This window comes from Remersonia thermophila, chromosome 2 (genome assembly GCF_042764415.1).
Source record: "Remersonia thermophila strain ATCC 22073 chromosome 2, whole genome shotgun sequence".
Classification (NCBI taxonomy): domain Eukaryota; kingdom Fungi; phylum Ascomycota; class Sordariomycetes; order Sordariales; family Chaetomiaceae; genus Remersonia; species Remersonia thermophila.
Window position 1 is genome coordinate 1,839,004 of NC_092218.1, and position 18,551 is coordinate 1,857,554.

The 18,551-nt window shown below is 58.6% G+C and overlaps 7 protein-coding genes across 7 annotated transcripts; 3 read left to right on the forward strand and 4 right to left on the reverse strand.

Moving 5' to 3' along the window:
• Positions 1–322: 322 nt before the first annotated feature.
• On the reverse strand, positions 323–1,647 carry VTJ83DRAFT_1962 (uncharacterized protein; the record flags this gene model as incomplete). The annotated part of the gene is made up of 3 exons (XM_071008179.1): positions 323–784; positions 845–1,510; positions 1,573–1,647. The coding sequence occupies 3 exons, from the start codon at positions 1,645–1,647 to the stop codon at positions 323–325; spliced, it is 1,203 nt and encodes a 400-aa protein (XP_070868502.1).
• A 2,041-nt stretch (positions 1,648–3,688) lies between these two features.
• VTJ83DRAFT_1963 (uncharacterized protein) lies at positions 3,689–4,665 on the forward strand (the record flags this gene model as incomplete). Its single annotated transcript, XM_071008180.1, has 2 exons — positions 3,689–3,736; positions 3,814–4,665. The coding sequence occupies 2 exons, from the start codon at positions 3,689–3,691 to the stop codon at positions 4,663–4,665; spliced, it is 900 nt and encodes a 299-aa protein (XP_070868503.1).
• Positions 4,666–5,054: 389 nt separating this feature from the next.
• Positions 5,055–5,767, reverse strand: VTJ83DRAFT_1964 (uncharacterized protein; the record flags this gene model as incomplete). The annotated part of the gene is made up of 2 exons (XM_071008181.1): positions 5,055–5,608; positions 5,728–5,767. The coding sequence occupies 2 exons, from the start codon at positions 5,765–5,767 to the stop codon at positions 5,055–5,057; spliced, it is 594 nt and encodes a 197-aa protein (XP_070868504.1).
• An 852-nt stretch (positions 5,768–6,619) lies between these two features.
• On the reverse strand, positions 6,620–7,325 carry VTJ83DRAFT_1965 (uncharacterized protein; the record flags this gene model as incomplete). The annotated part of the gene is made up of 3 exons (XM_071008182.1): positions 6,620–7,084; positions 7,152–7,235; positions 7,293–7,325. 3 exons carry the CDS (start codon positions 7,323–7,325, stop codon positions 6,620–6,622), a joined length of 582 nt encoding a protein of 193 aa, XP_070868505.1.
• Positions 7,326–8,635: 1,310 nt separating this feature from the next.
• Positions 8,636–9,363, forward strand: VTJ83DRAFT_1966 (uncharacterized protein; the record flags this gene model as incomplete). The annotated part of the gene is made up of 4 exons (XM_071008183.1): positions 8,636–8,884; positions 8,957–9,037; positions 9,113–9,282; positions 9,348–9,363. 4 exons carry the CDS (start codon positions 8,636–8,638, stop codon positions 9,361–9,363), a joined length of 516 nt encoding a protein of 171 aa, XP_070868506.1.
• Positions 9,364–11,973: 2,610 nt separating this feature from the next.
• On the reverse strand, positions 11,974–14,439 carry VTJ83DRAFT_1967 (uncharacterized protein; the record flags this gene model as incomplete). The annotated part of the gene is made up of 8 exons (XM_071008184.1): positions 11,974–12,148; positions 12,376–12,454; positions 12,531–12,733; positions 12,806–12,908; positions 13,028–13,429; positions 13,817–14,135; positions 14,193–14,292; positions 14,435–14,439. The coding sequence occupies 8 exons, from the start codon at positions 14,437–14,439 to the stop codon at positions 11,974–11,976; spliced, it is 1,386 nt and encodes a 461-aa protein (XP_070868507.1).
• Positions 14,440–15,722: 1,283 nt separating this feature from the next.
• VTJ83DRAFT_1968 (uncharacterized protein) lies at positions 15,723–17,805 on the forward strand (the record flags this gene model as incomplete). Its single annotated transcript, XM_071008185.1, has 5 exons — positions 15,723–16,064; positions 16,190–16,356; positions 16,458–16,630; positions 16,740–17,332; positions 17,491–17,805. 5 exons carry the CDS (start codon positions 15,723–15,725, stop codon positions 17,803–17,805), a joined length of 1,590 nt encoding a protein of 529 aa, XP_070868508.1.
• Between the last annotated feature and the right edge of the window lie 746 nt (positions 17,806–18,551).

Consider the following 18,551-nt stretch of genomic DNA (forward strand, 5'->3'; position numbering starts at 1 on the left):
CAGGGAAGCCACGGCTACCTCTTGATTTGGAATGGACTTTGTTTCCCCAAGCCCTGGCCGTACCGGCACGTCGATTTTTTTACCCTCAAAAAACCCTGAAAACAATACCTCCCCTCGCCCCAAAACACAGACATGAAACAGCAAGGATATATGATAGTCTATCCGCCCGCCCAGGTTTGTTGAAGACCGTACGCCGATGATGCTTATCCACTGAAATCCCACGCCATAATAAAAGACAAGAAATCACTCCCAGAGCAAAAACAAGCGAGGTGGAACATCGGCAGAGAGAAGTTGAATCTTCTGCGACATTTTGCACTCCCGCTTAGAACTTGAGGGGCTTGGGCTTCTCCCAGGCGAAGTTCTGGTTGGTGCCAAAGTGGCCGTTCTTGGCCGTCTGCAGGTAGATGGGCTTGGTCAGGTCGAGCTCCTTGACGATGACGCCGGGGCGCAGGTCAAAGTTGTCGCGGATGATCTTGACGAGCTCCTCCGACGTCTTCTCCGAGGTGCCGTAGGTGTCGACGTAGATGGACAGGGGCTCGGCCACGCCGATGGCGTACGAGAGCTGGACGAGGGCGCGGCGGGCCAGGCCGGCGGCGACGATGGACTTGGCGATCCAGCGGCCGACGTAGGCGGCCGAGCGGTCGACCTTGGAGAAGTCCTTGCCCGAGAAGGCACCGCCACCGTGGGCGCCCCAGCCGCCGTAGGTGTCGACGATGATCTTGCGGCCCGTCAGGCCGGCGTCGCCCTGAGGACCACCGATGATGAAGAGGCCAGAGGGTTGGATCTGTCCATGCGTTAGCGGCGGGCGTACGATACCCCGATGCGCAGGGCCGTCGAGACTTACGTGGTAGATGGTACGGTCATCCAGGTACTGGGCCGGGATGGTGGTCTTGATGATCTTCTCGAGGATCTCCTTGCGGAGCTGCTCGGTGGTGATGTCGGGCGAGTGCTGGGCCGAGACGACGACGGTGTCGACGCGGAGCGGGACGACGGCGCCGTTGTCGTGCTTGTACTCGATGGTGACCTGGGTCTTGGTGTCGGGGCGGAGCCACGGGAGGGTGCCGTCGCGACGAGCCTTGGACATGGCGGCGTTGAGCTTGTGGGCGAAGAGGAGGGTCAGGGGGAACAGCTCGGGGGTCTCGTCGGTGGCGTAGCCGAACATGATACCCTGATCGCCAGCGCCGAGGTTCTCGAGGCGGTCGTCGAGGTGAAGACCCTGGGCGATATCGGGAGACTGCTCCTCGATGGCGACGAGCAGGTTCAGGGTCTTGTAGTCGAAACCCTTGGAGGAGTCATCGTAGCCGATGCCCTTGATGGTCTCACGGACGACCTTCTGGTAGTCGATCTTGGCCTTGGTGGTGATCTCGCCAAAGACCATGACCATGCCCGTCTTGGTGGCCGTCTCGCAAGCGACCTTGGACAGGGGGTCCTCGGCGAGGCAGGCGTCGAGGATGGCATCCGAGACCTGATCGCAGATCTTATCGGGATGGCCCTCACCGACGGACTCGGACTATGGCGCGGGGGGGTTGGTCAGCGGAGGCCCCGTGAATAAGCCGCAACGAAAGGACTTACGGTGAAGAGGAAAGTGCCCTCGTTGTAGTGCCTCCACCCGCTGATGCCGTCACCGTTGACACCGTTGGCAGTCATTGTGAAGGATTGTGTGTGTGCCACGAAGGACTGTGCAGCAAATTAGCGACTGCGGGGTCATGACGGAGGGCCCCTTGCTGATTGATGTGGCCGGGGGGAAGGGGGGATGGTTGTTCGGATTCTGTGCGTGGTGTGACGCTCAGAATCTCGAGCGACCGTTGATGGGCATGTGGTCCCCCTTTGCGAGGGACACCGCTCGACGGATCGCGGGATATTCGGATCGTCGCTGAAGAAAAAGGAGGGGAAAGGGGGGGGGAGGGTTGGGAGGCTGCACCGAGAGCCAATGTCCGGCCAGACGTGGGACGCTCAGCACGTACCTTTTTGTTGCAAAAGAGAAAGCAGAAACGAACACCGGGTGGCAGCGAGCGGTGGGAACCGGTTCAAGGACGAGGAGAGGAGTGGATGGGGGGGAAACAGAAGCCGGAGACGGGGAAGTCTGGGGAGGGGAGCGGCAGTATTTGAGGAATTTTGGACGGGCTCTTGAAGAAAAATGGCCGACGCTCGGCCACTCAATCGCACAATGGCATCCCGTTGCGGCGAAAGGTGGCATGGCGGGGTATCAGTACCACCGTCCCTTTGGGCTACACAAAATACAACCCTCACCGTTTGTTTGTCCCTGACCGCAAAACTCATGACAACTCAGGGGGTCCCGGTTTGATATCCAACATCTCTTGAACAACACAGCAGCCGCCTTTGACAAGGGCAGACAGCTTTGGCTATTTCGTGCAAACGTGAGAAAAGAGAATGATTTGTATCTCTGCAGAAAACTAGTTTCGCCGAGTGGTTGAGGTAGGACCTAGAGAACCACCGACTCCTGATCCTCCCGTCACGCGCTAACGACATTTCCAGGGGATATTGTATCTTGCAGCGCGCCTAAGACACATTGAGCTTCCGTCACCGGTGTTCTGCAGCATGCAGGTTCAGCCAATGGCCCTCCGAAGCCTCCCTCCGGCCTTTGCTCTTATGCCCGTTTTTGTTTTCTTTTCCCCAAGGATCCCAAGCGGATGTCGGGTGCGGCCCGAGAACCGTCGGGGGGGCCAAGGCTAGGAGGGAATGCATCACCAGCGAGCACCTCACAACGAAGCCTCTTGTAGCTTGCGAGTCCTTGGAGAGGTAACCTGGTAACCACCAAGAGCCTCCCGAGGAACAAACGTCACGACCCTCAATTTTCTGTAAAAATGCTGCTTTGCCATTTGCCGATCTTGTATCAAGGGTTTCGGCCTTAGCCTTTGATTGAAAATTGCGCCATCGTGCCCCTCACCGCTCGCCAGCCATCGAGGTGCCCCACCGAGGACGGCGACCGCGAGAAAAAACCGATGCGGCACATCCCCGCCCCCAGTTTGAACGAGATGTCTCAACCGCGGGCCTCCCGTGCCGCAATGCCGTTCTCTGCGGTTGGATCCATTGGCAATGATGATGCAACCGCCCAGGCGGCATCCATTCGGGGCCTGGTAATAGCCTCACTCAATTGGAGGTCGTAGCCGCAGATTTTTTCTTTTATCTCGATGGCTATCCTCGGAAGCCGTCCGCAAAAACGTTTCCAGGCATTTTACGTACATATAGTAGTAACTAGTTACAAGGCAGAAGCCCCAAGGCACATGCAGCCCCGCCCCTGCATGCCATCCCACTTACTTAGCAAGGCAATTAGTGGGTCTTGCAGCGTTCATATCTCCAGACAAAACTTGTTCGAGCCCAAACCAGGCACCCTACAGTGTGGGGGAGCCGGCCTTGTCCGCATGGCTCTATGGACGACGCCACATCGCCGGACTTCTCGAGATTGCTGTGTTGACGGTCTCTTGGAACCGTCCGAGTGGCTCCAAGGAACGACACTCGGGTACGCAATCCACGATTCGTGTCCCGGACCGGCCTGAGCCAGCACGTCATACCTAGGTCACACACCGCCTTCGTCATCACAAATTCTGCCACTTGGTCGAGCTCCAACCTCCCGCCGTTTGCGTCCTCCGGCCCACGACATCAATTCGTGTGCCGCATGCAGCGCCAACGGAGCAGACATTTCCAGTGACACATCATCGACGCAAAGATGAGCAAATTCGGAGTGATCGTCATGGGCCCCGCAGGGTCGGGCAAGGTACGCGGCCAGCCGAGCCCCCGTTGGGGAGCTCTCGCCGGACAAGGTCGACGATGGCTAACAGCGACGCACTGCAGACCACGTTCTGCCAATCCCTCATCACCCACCTCCAGCTGAACCGCCGCTCCGCCTTCTACGTCAACCTCGACCCTGCTGCCGAGCACTTTGAGCACCAACCAGACCTCGACATCAAGGACCTGATCTCCGTCGAAGATGTCATGGACGAGCTGCGATACGGCCCCAACGGGGCTCTGGTCTACTGCTTCGAGTACCTGATGGACAACCTCGACTTTCTGACAGAAGGCCTCGACTCGCTCACGGACGAGTACCTCATCATCTTCGACATGCCGGGCCAGATCGAGCTGTACACGCATTGCCCGTACCTGCCGCGGCTGGTCAAGTTCCTCACGCAGCCCGGCGCCCTCGACATCCGGCTCTGCGCCACGTATCTGCTCGAGTCGACCTTTGTCATTGACCGGCCAAAGTACTTCGCCGGCTCGCTCAGCGCCATGAGCGCCATGCTGCTGCTCGACATCCCGCACCTGAACATCCTCAGCAAAATGGACCTGATTCGCCCCCAGATGAGCAAGCGCGAGTTCAAGCAGTTCCTCGTCCCCGACACGACGCTGCTGGACGACCCGCGGCGCAAGACGAAGACAAGCGTGAGCGTAGATGTGCATGGCTCGGATCCCCGCGACAAGAACGCGCTCATGTCGGGCGCCACCTTCCAGCGGCTGAATGCTGCTGTCGCGAATCTGCTCGAAACCTTTAGCATGGTCAGCTACCTCAAGCTGGAGTGTACCGAGGAGGACGAGGGAGAGAGCATCGACGCCATCCTCAGCCACATCGACCATTGCATACAGTATCACGAGGCGCAGGAACCCAAGGAGCTCCCCGACGAGGAGTTTGAAGAGCCGCAAGAGGATTGATGGCCGGGGAGGGCAAACAACACGCGCGTGAAGCAGTGCAGCCTGGGGTTGAAATGGGACATGGTATTTTGAAGGGACTGGCATGCTTTGCTCGACTCGGGTTCACGGCTAGGGTAAGGTACGGTTGCATAGCGACGGCGTCTGGGCGTAAGATATTCTATGATGTGTGTCCTGGGACTGAACCTTGGTTGACTCCTTCGCCTTCCCCCCTTTGTGTAGCATTCCGTCCATGTTTCCCGTGCGTATCCAACCTGCTCGACAACCAAAAAAAAGCAATCCCCACTACCTCCCTAACGCCGAAACAGCGAACCCGCCGCTGTTGAATGAAACATGACAATTCATAACCCTCTCCCCCCCTCAATCCAACCATGACCCCCTTGACCCTTTGGCTAATACTCCCACCCGCTTCCCTGCGCCGCTCTTTGCTGCCCGGCATACCCTCCCCTATATTGCTGCTGCTGTTGTTGCTGATACTTCCTCCACTCCCCCTGCATCTCCTGCGCCTTCTCAAACTCCTCCCACCACGTCTGCGCCACACCCACCATCCACCCGGCCAGTTTGGCACCCACCACCACCGCGTCCCTTGCCGTCTGCTCCACGCCCCGCTGCCACGCCATCGCCACCACCAGCCCGATGACGGCCCAGAAGAAGAGGCGGAAGACCAAGCGCGTCCAAAAGGCGATGATGCGCCGCACGATGCTGAGGATCTGCCAGGCGAGGAAGGTGAGGAGGAGGAGAGACGCGAGGGCGACGATGTCGGGCGAGGCGCTGGAGAAGAGGGCCGCGGCGCGGTCGAGGAGGGCGTTGACGACGGGGACGAGGTGGGTGGTGAGGGCGGAGAGGGCGGAGGTGAGCGTGCGCAGGGCGGTTTGCAGCGGGGAGGAGGGCGAGAGGAAGAGGGCGTAGAGCGTCGTCGGGAGGGCGGTGTCCGGGGGGAGATACGCTGTTGGGACGACGAGACGAACATGGCGTTAGCACGTGGGAGGGGCCCGGCGGCATGGCATGCTCGCCCATCCTCTGGATGGAATGAGGTCGTGCTGGAGAGAGGACAAGGAAACCTACCTTGAAGGTACTCGAATGTCCACTGCGGCGGGGCATCCATTTTTGTCTTGTGGTTTTGTCTTTGTCGTGGGTGAGTGTGTGTTTACTACTTTAGGTTGTGCTGTCGTAAATGATCAGGTCGTCGAGAGACTCGGCGGAAACGTGCTTGTGCTTGAAAATCGAGGCCGAGTTGACCGGGAGCGCCTGCGGGAAGAATCTGGGCGATGTCTCGATGTCTCGGGATGGCGGTGGAAAGAGGTTCTCTTGTTGCAACTTGTTTGGTTCGAGGACGGTTACGTGGGGCAGCTTGGAGGCGTAGCGGCGCGCGACAAAGACATGCTCCCCCTTGGCATCAGCTGTGCGTGTATGTTTGGTGCCCGTGCCCACTCTCTTCCAATCACGACCAGGACACCACGGCCGACGGTTTCAGATCACATCGGCAGAACCAGCAGATCAAGCGTCCTTCTAATCAGCAGCGAACAAGCGTTGAATCACATTGTCCACCCTCTCTCTGTCTCACCGCTGATGGTACTATGACGTTGTGTCCCGCCCCCTCCAAACATTAATAAATGTTGCTGACCGAAAAAATAATACATGCAATCCAATTAACAGCGATACAGTAGTGAGAGAGTTGAGCCACCCTCTTGCTTGGGGTCAACAACATATCAAGCATACTGCCCTCATCTCATAGCGGCCTCTCAAAGCCGCCGCGCTGGGATGCTCCCAGCGTATCCAACCCCGCTGTCCCCAACCCTTTCAGCATCAACGCCGCTCCGTCTTCTCGGCCATGTCCGTCTCCTTGGCCCCCCCCCCCCCCCTTCATTGACGCCTCATCTCACACCTCCTGGTGGCATTTCCACGGTCGGTGCTGTAGACGATCCACCATCCCCTCCACCTCCTTCCTCTCTCCCCTTCACTGCGCCTTGACAGCCTTCGCCTTCTCCTTGCGCTCCCGGAACTTTGCAATCTCCTTCTCCACCGCCGCATCAACGCGCTTCTTGAGCTCGGGCCGGTAGCCCAGCAGGAAGAGCAGCTCAAGCCAGACGAACAGCGGGGCCAGGAAGATGGCCTGAAAGAGGTTGTCGAGCAGGGCCGGGGCGCGGCCCTCGAACTTGCCGTGCCCGACAAACTGGGCGATCCAGCACACGACGTGCACGATGAGGGCAATCTTGTTGGTGCCGTCCACGTCCTGCAGGCGCAGGTAGTTGGTGGCCGCGGCGGCGCCGAAGCAGATGAGGCACAGAATGCCGCCGGCGACGGGCTCGAGGAGGAGGTACAGCCCGCCCCAGGTCATGGCGGCGAAGGTGCCCGCGTTGGGGGTCAGGTAGGGGATTTGCAGCCAGGAGGGGAGGGTGAAGAAGGGGCCGAAGTTGGTGAGCTACGGATGGTAGGTTAGGAACAGGTGTGGATCCGAGGTTTGGGACACGGCAGGGTAGGAGGCTTACAAGCTCAAAGAAGGAGAAGAGGATCAGGGGCACGCAGACCATGTGAATCACCACGTTCACCTTGTTGTGGTGATATGCACCATACTAGAGCCCCGGGTCAGCCGCTACCGCGTACCATGGCGACCGAGCGTGGTCTCTTACAAAGGTGAGCTGCTTTTCCAGGTCGAGCGACATTGTGACGGTTCGGGGTTGGGAGGACAAATCTAGACTAGGTGAATGCCAAAACGCCAAAAGCGAGCGTGAGAGTGGACGACAACAACAGGAAGCAACGCGTAAAATCCCGTGATGCAATCGATCTTGGTGAAGCCGGGGAGGGGCCGGGGTTGGGCGTGCGAGTCCTCAAAAGTCACGGCGCGTCTAGAAAGGAAATGGCGAGCCACACATCGAGTCCCGACGAGAGCGTCGAAGAGACATTGAAGGAGATGTGTGTGTGAAAAGGGATGTTGGGTGGTGGTCGGCCGACCGGCGCTAGATTCGCCTGGGTGCGAAGGAAGGGGTCTCCATCCGGGTTTGGTCTTGGCATGGACTGAGCGCCCGCAACACCGCTGAAACGTTGTTTGAGCCGAAGAGCGAAGTCCCCCATGGGGACTCCCTTAAGAGTGGGATCGCATCTTGTGTCACCATTCGCATCGCCTCGGGATTTCTCTTGTCGGTTCCGACCATTTGCCGGCTGTGGGCTGCGGAAGTTCAACCCGGGATAACGACAATTTGACAAAAAGAAACAGCATTTTACCAGGTTCTCCTTCGTTGGAAATGAAGCTAGTGTACCCTGGGTTTCTTGATAGGTACATACGCAGTACGCAGTACTTGTACTTGAATCACATGCTTTTGGGGACCCTTCATTTGGACCTCTTATTTCATGTTGGCGTACAGTGCCTTGACTTAGGCACTTATTACCTAATGACCTAGGTAGTAGTACATTCCATGTCCCAGTCCATTCAGCCCGCAGCAGCAGATGTACAACCTAGTGCATACTGTGTACCTAGTTGAAGGTGCTCGCACCCGATAATGGATCACCCCGTACCTCATTCGCCAATCAGAGAGCTCCATCTGCCGAGCTTCCCTTTCTGCTCCTCTTGACCGCCTTTCCTGTCTCGTCGCTCGAGGAACAGCCTCGTCGCATCACGGACCTTGGCCTTGTCTTGTCGCAACCTGCCTCGTCGTCGTCGTCGTCGTCGTCGTCGTTGTCGCCGCCGCCGCCGCCGCTTCTCGAACTCGCCACCACACCCGCCAGAATCACCGCGAAGCCTCGGTCAGCACATCCAAGCTTGGTGGGGCAGGCCTCGCTTCGCTCTTGGATTCTGCGTTACGCTCTCTTCCTGGATCATGCGACCAGCATGCGTTGGAACCTCTGTTATTGTCTGAAGTAGAACTTGTCGCACCGACTCGGCTGCTTCTCCCCTGGCGCATCCTCCATCACCACCGAATTCGACATTCTATCCTCGAATCATCGAAAGAGCCCAACCCGCCACGACTCCGCCAAGATGTTCTTCCTCCACAACCTCGAGCGGCGCGTGACGCTGCACCCGTCCTACTTTGGCCGCAACATGCACGAGCTGGTCACCACCAAGCTGGTTAAGGATGTTGAGGGCACCTGCGCGGGCGACTACTACATTATTGCCATCATGGACACGTTCGACGTGTCCGAGGGCCGTATCCTCCCCGGCAGCGGCCTCGCTGAGTTCACCGTCGGCTACCGTGCTGTCGTCTGGCGCCCGTTCAAGGGCGAAGTGGTACGACGACGAGTCCCTCCTCTGTTGCCGCGTCCGCCGTCCTATGTCCTCATGCTGACACCCGCTCCCCAGATCGACGCCATCACGCAAACCGTGAACCCACACGGCTTCTTCGCCCAGGCCGGGCCCTTGCGGCTCTTCGTCTCCTCTCACGTATGCTGCCTACCATCGCTCTCTCGCCCGCCGGCTTCTCTTCTGGCCAGCTAACAGCAGCCCTTCGCCCTCCAGTTGATGCCCGACGAGATCCAGTACGACGCCAGCGCCACCCCGGCGCAGTTCACCAACAACGCCGACATCGTCATCGAGCAGGGCACGCACGTGCGAGTCAAGATCATTGGTCTACGCACCGAGGTCGGCGAGATGTGGGCCATCGGTAGCATCAATGGTGATTTCTTGGGGTCCGTCCTCCGGAAATCTCCTCCGCCATTTCTGTGCACATTGCTGACGCCGCTCTTCTCCGCAGTTGCTTGCAAGGATAAACGATTCACCGCCGGCTTTGGCGGAACCGTTGGCGGCGAGATCTCCCGCCCTTTTCTCGTACCTTTTTGTAGATCGCTCACATTTTCGACGGCATGGCGTTTCCCCGGTTCGGTTTATCACGGCTTTTGCGGGGGTGGGTTGCTAGTGAATAATACTGGTTGCATAGAGACATCCCGATCTGGGTCCTTTGCGGCATCCGCGGCAGAAGGCATTCCCATCTCGAGGGCCTGGAGCGAGCCACACTGGCGAGGATACGAAACGGAGCAGCGGCCGACTCCCCGGTGTTTCTCAGTCGCCTCGCCTGGGGTTGAAACGTCAGAGGTCATCCTCGGCGACCTCGCAAGTCGGAGCTATCCCACAAGCACTGTCAGAACTGCATTCCCAGCCGCGATGACACCTCCCTGTCTTTACACGCCACCCATCCCCCCTTCTTCTCCTGGAGCTGTCTCAGTCCAGATGCACCGGCGTTTTTTGTCTGGCCCGCCATTCTTACCCGAGACCTCTCGGGGCTGCGTTCCGAACCCACGCTTTTTGGGCCCTGGGCTTGGTGACTTGCAGCAAGGGCATCAGCAAACTTCACGGGCAGACCGCCGGGCGATTGGGAAAGTGTTGTGTCGGACCGTCTCTTTCGGCCGCTCACATGCAATCGTGTGGAAATGTATGTACCCTGTGCACACGTGTAGATACAGCATCGTAAATCTTGCTAGCTACTAACCAAGTGGAAGAGAATGCTGCCTGGACTGTTGTCGTGTGTCTCAGCTCGCCAGTCAAGGGCGTTCTTCCCCTGTGTCCAGGCATCTCGCCCTCTGTTTGCTTGCTGCCGCCTCACGCCTGGGTTGCGTCATTTGTCTCCTTCACCGCTTTCTCGCCTCTCTGCCGTCTAGGAATCCGAGTTGAGATCTAGGAGGCCGCCTATTGTGCGACCTTCACGGCTGCCGGAACGGCTCCGCGGTCTCGTCATCATGATCACTGGGAGCAGAAGGCCTCACTTCCCCGAGAAAACCGCTAAGCTGTGTACTACTTCGCATCCCCAAGCCAGAATCCCCCGGTCCTCGCTGGTCCCGGTCCTGGATCTGCACTGCATCGGCATGCAGGGTGCGCAGGAAGTTGGTGAGGTACCCAAAAAGAAGGGGGCGATGTAACCGATGTAGATCAATCTTGTCTGGCGCTCCTGCGTACCAGGTTTCCCATCCACCCAAAAGAGGGAACCCGGGACCTAACGCTAGGGACCGTCATGGATACTGCGGGTAACTCTGCCGGTAGACGCACCTTGGTAAACGTACGTTACTGTCATTGTCGTTGGCTGGGTAGGTCAGGGTGCCATTTGAGGGAGGGGGAATCCTAGCACCGTCTCCGTCCGCCATCGGTGAAGGTGATGGAACTCCCACTCATCCAGGGGAGGAAGCACATGTCTCCTACGCGCAACCGTCGTCCGCGGAAGCCTACCAAACCCGCGCTAGCTGCGCCTCAGTAACTACACTGTATCTTCTTCTATGACCCGGTCCAGGTTGGCGTGAGAAGAACCTTCGTTACCTGACAACGGCCGGTATAGTGCAAAAGAGGATGAGGTGCGAATAGCACTCCCGGGAGGCCAGCCTTGTTGAACCGGTGTGTCGCTTGGTTCGTGATATCAACGGAGTCTGGCGTCAGTCCCTTTTTTTTCGACCTTGGTCAAGAGACTGCCAACCATCCTTTGGCACCCGTGAGCAAAGTTCTTGTTGATCTCCTCCCCGCCACACGGTTGGTCCATGAACTCTTTACCTCTTTGAGATGAAGGCAGCATCGAGGGTATCTGACCATGCATCTTCCGCTGTGCTGAGTTTTCCGGATTCGATCCAACGTGCAGCAGCAGAAGCATCAGCAGGAGACCGCCTGGTGAAGCAGCGGCGCGCCCCCCCCCCCCCCCCCCCCCCCATAGTCGCTGGTTCGCCTCTTCGCTCTTCCGCCTCCCCTCAAGCCGCCTGCTTATCATGCCAGAGACTTGTCAGTTTTTGTTTTTGGTGCTGTGTGGCGTTAAAAGTTGAGTCGGCGTTAGTGATACAGCATAGAATGGTGGAGAAATCTTGATGGCAGCTTGCCGGCGACTTTGTTTCCGTGTGACACCTTACACCGCAGCTCAATGTGGGTTGGCTGGCGTTGTGACACAAGAGGCTACCGTCACTTTTGGGACTGTGGTACACCAACCATTCAAGGATTCCAGATCTGCTGTGCGACTCTACTGTACTACTCGTAGGAGGCTGAGGGCCACATGCCGTGGATAAGTCGCGGGGCTCAGCTTTGTGCTGGTGGTTTCTTCAAATCTCGTGGTCTGGGAGATGACATGTCCCAAGAATTCAGGTTGTCTCACAGCAACGTCGTACGCAGTACACGGCAGCACTTGGTACATATAGCACAGCAAAATAAACATCCACCCATGTGAGCATGGCACTCCACCAGCCACCTCACCTGAAGAACAAAAAAAAAACCCAGTGTAATCAACAGAGTCATGTCCCTCCCAGAAGCAAAAACCTGACACCCTCTTCTTTTCTTCTGCGCTCTCCCATTCCTAAACTCCTCATGGTAGCGAGATCACAACCAACCAATCATCCACAACGTTGCTTCACCCAAGATCAGGAGCTGTGGGGCCCTGCGGCTTTGGATGCCCGGCGACCGTCACCGCGGCGCCATCGCAGCGCAGCCGCGCTGATCATGCCCGAGAAGAGAACGGCCGCAAGAAAGGCCAGCAGCCCGTTGGAGCGGTGACGCGCAAGAATGGCAGCCGAGATGGGGTTGCCTACCAGGGCTCTGGATATCGCCTACGTTAGCGTTGTGTGCTTTTCGTGGGCGAACGACCGTGAGCGTGTATAGTACTGCGTAGGCCGTAAGGGTGATGTGGCGAGGTTGGCGTTGAAACATCCTCCACTCTTGGGACTGCAGAGAAGATGAGACAGAGAGAGGGGGGGCCGGCAGAATCATATGTGTGTGTGTTGAGGGGGGGAGGGGGAAGAACAGCAGGGACGAGGACGGCATACGCAAACGCGGCAACACCATAGACCAGCCCAAGCCATGTCGCTGTGGTTTCCGGGGTCGAGAGGACGTTCATGCAGCCGACTTGCGGGGGGCTGTTAGCAACCCGTGTGTTACCCTGATACCAGGCTGCCTCGCGGAGAGCAGAGAGCCTACTCACCGCCCAAGGGAACGAAGCTTCCGGTGCCGACGCCCATGAGAACGACGACCACAAACAGGGCCGCCATGGACGAGGTACCCAGCGGCAGCCATAGGGCCAGCACCACGAGGAGGGTGAGCAAGTTCATCACAAGGGTGGCGTTCAGGGGACCCAGAAACCGGTCTGCGAGCCAAGGGGGCACAGTCCTCCCGAACGTGGCGCCCCTGCGAGCGAACAAGTTGAGTCTTGACATGCATCATGATATTCATCCGCGGAAGGTGGATCGACCAACTCACACGTTGTAGGACAACATCAGGTAGAACTGTTCAGAGCTTGCCTCCACGGTGACGGCGTACAATGGGATGGAACCCCATTGGATGATGAGCACCAGCTCGTAGACTGGGTATCGCAATCGTCAGGTTCCCAATCTCTGTTTCATCCCCCCATACTCAGACCCCGTGTCCCGGAGATGCGGGGCGCGAACGTAAGGGAGGCCGGGCCAGGGCATTCTCTCTCACCAAAAATAGCATAGGCGATGAGCCAGAAATCCATCGATTTCAGGATGCACAAGATATTCTGACCGCGGGTGCGAACCGATTTAGAAACCTCCCTGGTTGCTCCCGTGGGCTCGTCTGCCGGGCGTGACGGCAGATCCGCCGACGACGGCTGCGGCAAGATGGGATTGGTCTTGATCAGGAAGAACGCCACGGCGAAGCAGCTGGCGAGGACGGCAGCCAGCGCCAGCCCCGCCGATCTCCAGTCGGCGCCGAAGCGGGCAAAGAGAGCTTGCAGAACGAGGGAGAAGAAGATGCCACCCAGGGGCGCTCCCAAGGAGATCAGCCCGAAGGCGAGGTCGAGGCCGCCACCCTGGGGCTCGAACCATTGGCTTGCAATAGTGTACGCAATGGTTGTGGGTGTAGCTATTGTAAGCAGTTGTGTCTCGCGTGAGCCTCCATTATTGACCTTGGTGAGACAGAGGGAAGGTGATGGGAGGTCGGGAACTTCCGGTGGCGTTCTGCAAGCGCAAAGTCCCCGAGTCCATCATCACGCCCGCTCTGATTCTGTCCCGATTGGTAGCAAAAACAAGCAAGCAACAAACGTACCGGCCGCGATTCCAATAATAACCATGCTTCCCATCAAGGCGTTGTACGTATCCGAAAAAGCCAGCCCAACGAAACCAACGAGGTAGGCGGCGGATCCGGCGAGGAGAAAGGCCCGGGGACTAGCAAGCCGGTCCATGACCTTTTCCTTCCCGCCGCTCCCCTTCCCTGGCTCCGATGCCATCCTCCCCTCGCGCTCGCACGCACGATCCCAGAGGATGCCAACAGGGGCGGAAAAGACATTGTCCAGGAAGGCAAAGACAGACAGGATCCAGACGACGTCGGTCTCTGAACGCGGCGGGTGCTCGTCGGCCACGACGAACTCGTGCCAGTACGGCTCAAAGAGGCCGATGGCGCTGAGCAGGCCGTACGTCGGCACGGTTAAAAAGAAGCCACCCAGCACCACCCGCCAGGGACGCAGGCCCTGGGAGGTGGGGTGCTCGCGGCGGGTGCGCGTAGGAGGCTGAAGCGCATGGGCAGCGCGAAGAGCCTCAGGGTCCGTCTCGTCGCCTAGAGAGAGCGATTCCTGGAGCGAAGCGGCTGTGGCTGCGGCTGTTTTGGCTGCATCCACGTCCACGCCCACATCAGCGGCCGAGCATGGCGCGGAAGCTTCCGGGTTCTGCTCCCTGGTGGCGTCCGGGATGGTGGCCTCGGTGACGGGGTGGGCATCGCTGTTCTCGCGGCTGCAGGTGACCGGGGGTTGAGCAGGAGGACTCCCATGAGGGTGTGGCTTGTCAGTCATCGCCTTCTACTCGTCCAAATTTCTTCTTCTCGGGAGATCCGCATGCAGGAAAAAAAAAAAAAAAGGAATACTCTCTCACTTACGCCATCTCGTATTGGTCTCGAGGACGTTCGAGCCGCTCTAGGCCATGTCGAGCCCGTCCCTCGCCGCCATGTTTCGTCTGGCCAACTTATAAGGGACGAGGCCCCGGCTTCCGGAGAGGTCCTTCGGCCAGCTCGGTATCGAACCCTCCCCCGGTGTTGGCGAGCCTATCAACAGCCTCGTGTCGGCCGGATTCTCACAATCTGATGCTCGTTGGTTCTGAATATCTCTCTTGATGCAAGTTCTGGAGGAGTTCGCAACACCAATCCTTGACAGCGCCGGGCTCATTGGGCTCTCGATCTTGCAGCCTCGGTGATTTTTCACGGCCTCGTGACAATCCGTGCTGCAAGTTCTCAACGTTGCTGCGCGTGCCGGTTGTCGACAATCTTGTGTTATTGGTTCTCGCCGGACCCGAGGCGTCAGTTCTCAACAATATCGGGCCTGTTGGTTCGCGGTATCTCGGCCACTCCGGCTTATCAACGACTCCGTGCTGCAGGTTCTGAGTTTCCGTGCACTGCAGGCTGAATTGCGAATCTACCCAGACCGAGGATAGCAGCAAACGGGGTTTTGGGAAGGGTGTTAGGGTATGTGAACAGCCAGCCTCTGCCAGTCGGGTACTTAACGGGGGGGAAACGGAGGGAGGGAGCTTTGCGTCGAAGGGATGGGGGTCTTGTCGATTTCCAACCGGCGACACAGTTCTTTCTGACCACGGGAAGATACTACAGTCTACGTCTCCAACAAGTGGCATGCTAGCTCTCCGTCTTGCCAGCATCGATACCCGAGGTGAGTCTGGTGCCGAGCATGCTCGAGCTTCTCAAACAAAGCCTCTCGGATATCCTCCCATACCATACCATCTCATCTCGTGCTGACTCCTTTCTCTCTCCGTAACGAGGAAGTCGAGAGGCAAAGACAAAAGGAAAGCCAGGGACAATATATCTCCGGGGTTGAATCAGAGAGCCTGAGCGCCGCAGACGCAGGGTTGGGATCAAACGGCCAACCCATAGGCATCCTGGACTCTTGAGCCTCGAGTGTGTGGGCGAGAACGGGTTTCATCCAGGAGAGATCTCCTCCACAAACAAAGAACCTCCCTCCATCGCACCTCGTTGGTTCTGGAACGAACGCGGCGAGCGACCCAAATCTTCGCAGGTGTCACAACCCGACCCGAGTCTCTCGAGGTTTGGGTTTTCCAGAAGAAGACCCCCAGCTTTTCAAGCGTTCAGTGTTTGCTATTGTATCCTGCCAAAACACCAATTCTCACCACCGCCACTTCTCACCTTCGACTCGCTTGAGATGCGTCAAGCCATGCTCTCCATGGCGGCCAGGCGAGTCGGGTTTGGCCGCGGCCTGGTACCCCTCGCAGCAGCTTTACGCACCGCGGTCACGGCCAGAGCGGCCAGCTCAGACGCCCGACTTCAGGCTCTGGTGGTCGACATTCGCCGCCCGATGGCCAACAACGATCGGGATATGCCGCCCATCTTCGCTCTGGAATCGACCCCAACTCCCAGCGCGGCGCCCCAGACCATTATCCACCCTGTCAGCACAGCTCTCCCGCAAGACTACGACGAGTTCTGGCGCAAGGTTCCGCTATGGAGGGACGTCTCGGTCAGGGACTTTCTGTCGTATCGTTGGAGCGTGCGTCTTCCCCCTACTCCCCCCAATTCTCGTGCTTACCCTGTCACCCAGGACGCCGAAGAATAGCGTGGGATGGCTGTTGAAACCCCGAGTGTTGTTTATTGACCCGAACCCTCTCTCCCTAGACGAAAAACATGGTCGACAACAAGCCGCAGCTTCTCAGCTTCCTACGGGCTACGGTACCCGACGAAGTGCCCCTCGAGAAGGACGGCAGCCGGACGCAGACTCGCGACGAGTACATCGAAGACGTTTTTGCGGGCATCACTGCAGCCACCATGTCGGTGCGCATGACGTGAGTTTTGTTTTTTTCTCTCATGTCCTCCCGGGAGGCCGAGGAAGAACCTGTGCAGCTGACAGACGAGGGAATGAAAAAAAAAGCCCGTACATCCTCAGCCGTATTGACTGGAGCGACCCGCGGAACGACCCCATCGCGCGGCAGTTTCTCCCGCTCAAGTCGATGATGCTCCCGGACCACCCCAAGCTGACGCTCGACTCGTTGGGGGAGGAGGCGGACTCGCCGGTCAAGGGCTTGGTTCATCGCTACCCGGATAAGGTGCTGTTTCTCGGTAGGTGTCCGATTCCCCTCTCTCCCTCCCGTCTCTGCTCTCTCTCTCTCTCTCTCTTCGCCAATGGATTCATCATGAACTAAGACGCAAACCCCCTCCCTCTCTCCAGCCACGTCCGTTTGCCCAACCTACTGCACCTTCTGCACGCGGTCCTACGCAGTCGGCGCCGACACGGCGACCGTGACCAAGCGCTCCCTCCGACCCGGCCGCCAGCGGTGGGACGCCGCCATCGGGTACATTGCCGGCACGCCGCAGGTCCAGGACGTGGTCGTCTCGGGCGGCGATTCGTACTACCTGACCCCGGACCAGCTGCGGACGATTGCCGATCGGATCTTGACCGAGGCGCCGCATGTGAAGCGGATCCGGTTTGCGAGCAAGGGGCTGGCCGTGGCGCCTCTGCGTTTGCTCGGCCCGAAGCATTGGGGCGGCGCCGAAGGCGAAGGCGAAGGCGCGGGGGACGGGTGGGCGGAGGCGCTGATTGATGTTTCGAACAGGGCGAGGAGGGAGGGGAAGCAGATCGCGTGGCACACGCATTTCAACCACCCCAACGAGATCTCGTGGATCACGAGGTTGGCGAGCCAGAGGCTGTATGAGGAAGGGGTGGTGGTGAGGAATCAGACGGTGTTGTTGAGGGGGGTGAACGACGATGTTGAGACGATGGGGGCGTTGATCCGGGGTCTGGCGGATATTCAGATCGCTCCCGTGAGTCCTTTGCACATTCCCTTGTCTCTTCTGGCTTTCTCTTTCTTCACGTCATCCTTCTCTCTCTTCTCCATTCCCACTTCCACCCCCGCCACACCCCCGTTTGTCGTCATCCTCTCTCACCACCCCCAACTAACACGTACCACACGTCCTCCCAGTACTACGTCTACCAATGCGACATGGTCAAATCCGTCGAGCACCTACGCACGCCCCTCCGGACGATCCTCGACCTCGAGTCTCGCCTGCGCGGGTCCATCGCGGGCTTCGCCATGCCGTCCTTCGTCGTCGACCTGCCCGGCGGCGGCGGCAAGCGGCTTGCGTGCTCGTTTGAGTCGTACGACCGCACGACCGGTGTGTCCCATTTCCGCGCGCCCGCCGTCAAGGGCCACGGAGGCAAAAGGGAGGGCAAGATGTACGAGTACTACGATCCCGTCGACACCTTGCCGGCGCCGGAGCGGCTGGGGGGAAGCTGACGTTGGCTTGGAGAAGGAGGGCGCTGGATGGGAAGGCTGCGTGCGTGTCTGTCTTCACGAACGCCGCGAAGAGGGGAAAGGAGGGTGGGACGCTGTAGGAGGAGGGGCCATGGATCACGGGGAACGCATGCTATGACTCTTCTTGCAGTTGTGTTTGCTTGCAATCGGGTTGGCTCCGTTATAGACCTGACATTTCGATGGGGGTGGGAATCGCAGGGGGGATAAGGGTTGGATTCCATTTCCGTTCGGATGGTCAGTGGAAAATGACTAGCTGATAATAATGATGATGAGGATGATGACTGTGAAGTCCTTTTGCCCAACAGGCCAACCTTCCCACGGAGCAACCTGAAGCCTACACAGTCGTCACGGCGTACACGGTGCTTCACGTTCAAGTGAAGGTGGTGATGTTGGTGAGCAACCGGCCCCGCAGCCCCGAAGGTTGTCGGACTCGCCCCCCGGTGTCTCACCCGAACCCACCCCCCGGGTCTCACCGGACGGGTCGAGACCTGCAGCCGCATGGAATTCCCTTTCGAACGTCTTTTGCAATCTCGCCGAGTCAGACAATGCCATATGGAATTTCCTTTCGAGCTTCTTTTGCAATTTCGACGAGTCAGACAGCGCCAACCAGGGGAAAAGCAAAAGATGGCCCGGATTTTCCCCAACGGCCCACGTTCATCTAACTACCGCGTGGGTGAGCAGTTCCCGGCGTTGAATGGGGCTGAAATTGATTGCAGGGATCGCCCTTC